Source organism: Mastomys coucha, unplaced genomic scaffold (genome assembly GCF_008632895.1).
Source record: "Mastomys coucha isolate ucsf_1 unplaced genomic scaffold, UCSF_Mcou_1 pScaffold23, whole genome shotgun sequence".
Classification (NCBI taxonomy): domain Eukaryota; kingdom Metazoa; phylum Chordata; class Mammalia; order Rodentia; family Muridae; genus Mastomys; species Mastomys coucha.
The window spans coordinates 72,973,243-72,976,893 of NW_022196906.1; the positions used below are offsets into that span (position 1 = coordinate 72,973,243).

Here is a 3,651-nt window from a genome sequence, read left to right on the forward strand (position 1 = left end):
GAGCATCAGACAATTTTTACTCTGAGGGTTAAGATGAGAATCATGAGGGCTGGAGAGATGGCTCAGCCATTAAGAGCATTGACTTCTCTTCCAGAGGTCCTGAGGTCAATTCCCAGCCAGCACATGGTGGCTCCCAACCATCTATAAAAGGGATCCAATGCCCTCTTCTGATGTGTCTGAAGACAGCTACAGTGTACTCATATAAATATAATAAATCTTTAAAAAATATGAATTACATGAGCATAGTATACAAGCACAAGAGTAAGCCTCTTGTGCTTGTCAGGTTGCAAATGACAAAAACATGTTTTTCCATATAGACATATAAATTAATAACAATAGCCAGTTGTAATGAATAATCTGTGCTAAACTCACTGCTATTCACTTCAGCTGGGAGGGGCAGAGGAAAAGTGTCATCCAAGAATCATTCCATGTTTTCGAAGGAACTGAGGTCACAAGACTCCTGTCTTGGTTTCTTAAAGTTTTTCCCACAAGCACTCAGAAATCGACTCACATGATTCCTGTTTTGGAGCAAGTTCCAACAGAACCTGACCTGAAAACCCATTTTATAAAGAATCGCCTTATTTGTCATCCATCACTGAAAGGTCACTCACTGCTGCCTCTCTCTGTGGAAGCAGGGAAGGCTTTAGGAGCCATCGGGTCCTCACAGTCCCCTGAAGCCTCTGGTACTGACAGTCAAGAGTCTGTCTCATAGGACACACTGTCCAGCCATCCCGACTGAAATCATCTCTGTGAGACTCATGAACTCTTTTCTTAAGGCAGAATCTCTCTATAGACTGGCCTGAAGCTCACAGAGGTCTATCTGCCTCTGCCTTTTGAGTGCTGCAATTAAATGTGTATGCCACCACACCTGCCTTCCGATTGCTTTTGAATGTGGTAGTGATAATTTTTTCTTCTGTATATATGTGTGCAGTATGAGAAGGTGACAACAGAGCCTCTAGTAGTTCTTTGCTTGTAGCTTGTGGTGTAGTATATTCTTCTCCTTTTAGTTATCTGTGATTTTCATATGTATGCAAATGCTGTAGGCTTGCAACCAGGGCAGTGTTGTTATTCAAGCTTCACACAACCAGAAATGTTGAGATAAATGTTAAATAAATAAAAAATACATAGAAGCCAGCAGGATTGCAAGATTAGCACCCTAAGGTGTTAACTTTTATCACCTGTGTTCATCTGTCCGCTCATATCTCCATCGGTCCAACATTCATCAGGTCAAAGTTTCTGACAGAGTCCTACTCCATTCACCTTGTACAATTCAACATGTCAGTCATGGCCAGTGAAGGTAGCAGGCAGAGCCAATGCTGTAGTTCAGATTCACAAGAAATGAGGAAGGCGGATAAAGGAGAAAGGCAGGCACACTGGATGTTCTCTGGGGTAAATGATGCTGGCCTGAAGGTGAAACCTTTGCCCATTAAAGACTAAACAGAGAGGACAGAAGAAGGAATGTCCTGAAATTTCAGTGCTCTTATCATTTTCATGCAAGGGGGAAAACCATATTGTGACGGGGCTAAGCACTTATCTCATGTGGGTAATATATGTAAGGGAGATGGTGTGGAGGCTCTGGGAATGTGGCAATGACAAGGAAGGGTCACCAGGCCTTTAAAGAGGTCACACAGCTGACTTCTCATGTTCCCTCTTGCATCATAGGCCTAGAGAATGTCTGTGGTTATATTCCTGACAAGCAAAGGCAGAGTGTTGACATCAGAGACTTGGGCATAACCCAACACTTTGTGTTCATAATCATTGTCCTTTCGTTTTGCAGGTGTTGAAGAGCCACGGACAAGACTACCTTGTGGGCAACAGGCTGACCAGGGTGGACATCCACCTGTTCGAACTTCTCCTCTATGTTGAAGAGCTTGACGCCAGCCTTCTGACCTCTTTCCCTCTGCTGAAGGTGAGACCACCTCAGAGAGGCAGCCACACACATGCCTCTGACAATACAACAGTGGGCCTGGGGAATGAGGTCCCCATCCTCTGAACTCCAGACAGAACTATTAGACCCCCCCAGGTTGAGGCTTGAATATAATCTTTTTACATGTGGAGATTTGAGGATGGTATCCCAGGAAGAATATTTTGCTTTTTGTAATGAGAAAGATGTATGACCCCGAAGCTCTCTCCTTGGACCCCTGTTCCTGGCAGGATGCTTCTGGTCTCTCTTTTAACTACAATCATGTGGAGTTTTGTGTCTTGGTTTTGCTCACTCAATGTCTGAGCAGGACTCATATGATCCCCTTCCCTCAGCTCTGTCTCCTGCTCTCTATAGCCTGCTTTCTTCTCCAGTCCCCCTCATGCTGTCCCCAACCCCACCCCAACCGCTATCTTTGTTTCCCAGTATGAAAACAGGCTGAGCTGCTCCTGGTTAGACTGGGACATTCCTGTCTCCATTTACAAATCAGCTTTTCATGTCTTCCTTTTTCTTTGGTTCTCTCTCCTTTCACACCCGAGACAGAGACACACGCCACAGAGACAGATGTACAGACATGCCTAGAGGAGATGGTAACTGGATGTCAAAGGAGTTCTTAAGACAACTGATGCTGAGCTGTGGTTTCTGGCTCATGGGTTTTCATGCTTCTCATGTCTACACTGGAGTTGTTGCAAGGATGCAGTTGACGGTGTTCTGGGAGGGGCTAGGATCCCTGGGTTGTGCACATGAGTACTACCACCTCTCAAGCTATGGTTTCTGGATTACAGGCCTTCAGGAGCAGAATCAGCAGCCTCCCCAATGTGAAGAAGTTCCTACAGCCTGGCAGCCAGAGAAAGCCTCCCTTGGATACAAAACAAATCAAAGAAGCCAGGAAGATTTTCAAGCTTTAGTGAAGCAGTATTGATGGAGCCACAGAGTCTGGTCTCTAATGGTTTTCAATAATATAATGCAATTGTTGATCCTGGCTATTTTGCAATAATAAAAAATGAACAAATGGTATGTGCTCCTCGTATGTGCTAAGTATGAGCTCAGATTGCGAGCATCACATACAAAGAGGAAGGCAAACAATAATCAGTTCAAGGAAAAGTAAAGCTTGGAAAAGAATGAGGTGGAATTAAAAAATAAAGCACACACGCTAACAAAAGACCAGGTGTAACTAACTAATGTCAATGTAGAATAAACCAAAGAGTTTAAAAGCAAACTTAATTTACAAGATGAGGAAGTCAAAAGAAAAAGGGGAAAAAATTAAAATGGGAAAAAAATTTTAAAATGGGACAAATTTTAAGATAAAACAGACTAACTTGGGGGAAGCAGGCATTAGGAAGCTAATAAAAGAAGTTCTTTGTTTTTTGTTTTTTCTAGACAGGGTTTCTCTGTGTAGGCCTGGCTGTCCTGGAATTCACTCTGTAGACCAGGCTGGCCTCAAGTTCAGAAATTCACCTGCCTCTGCCTCCCAAGTGGTGGGATTATAGGCATGTGCCACCACGGCCTGGCATGAAGAAGTTTTAAAAGAGGAAAGAACAATGAAGAAAAGAGGAAACAAAATTAAATACTTGTCTTAGTCAGGGTTTCTTTTCCTGCACAAACATCATGACCAAAAAGCAAGTTGGGGGGGAAAGGGTTTATTTGGCTTACTTCCACATGGCTGTTATCACAAAGGAAGTCAGAACTGGAACTCAAGCAGGTCAGGAAGCAGGAGCTGATGCAGAGGC

The 3,651-nt window shown here is 43.6% G+C and overlaps 1 protein-coding gene across 1 annotated transcript in view; it reads left to right on the forward strand.

Annotated features, from left to right (window-relative positions):
• LOC116072429 (glutathione S-transferase alpha-2-like) overlaps positions 1–2,938 on the forward strand; it is a 4,331-nt gene extending 1,393 nt beyond the window's left edge. The window contains exons 3-4 of the mRNA XM_031343896.1: positions 1,778–1,909; positions 2,707–2,938. Of these exons, the coding sequence (XP_031199756.1) occupies positions 1,778–1,909; positions 2,707–2,829 (255 nt within the window). The 3' untranslated portion in view covers positions 2,830–2,938. The remainder of the gene's footprint in view (positions 1–1,777; positions 1,910–2,706) is intronic.
• Positions 2,939–3,651: the final 713 nt, after the last annotated feature.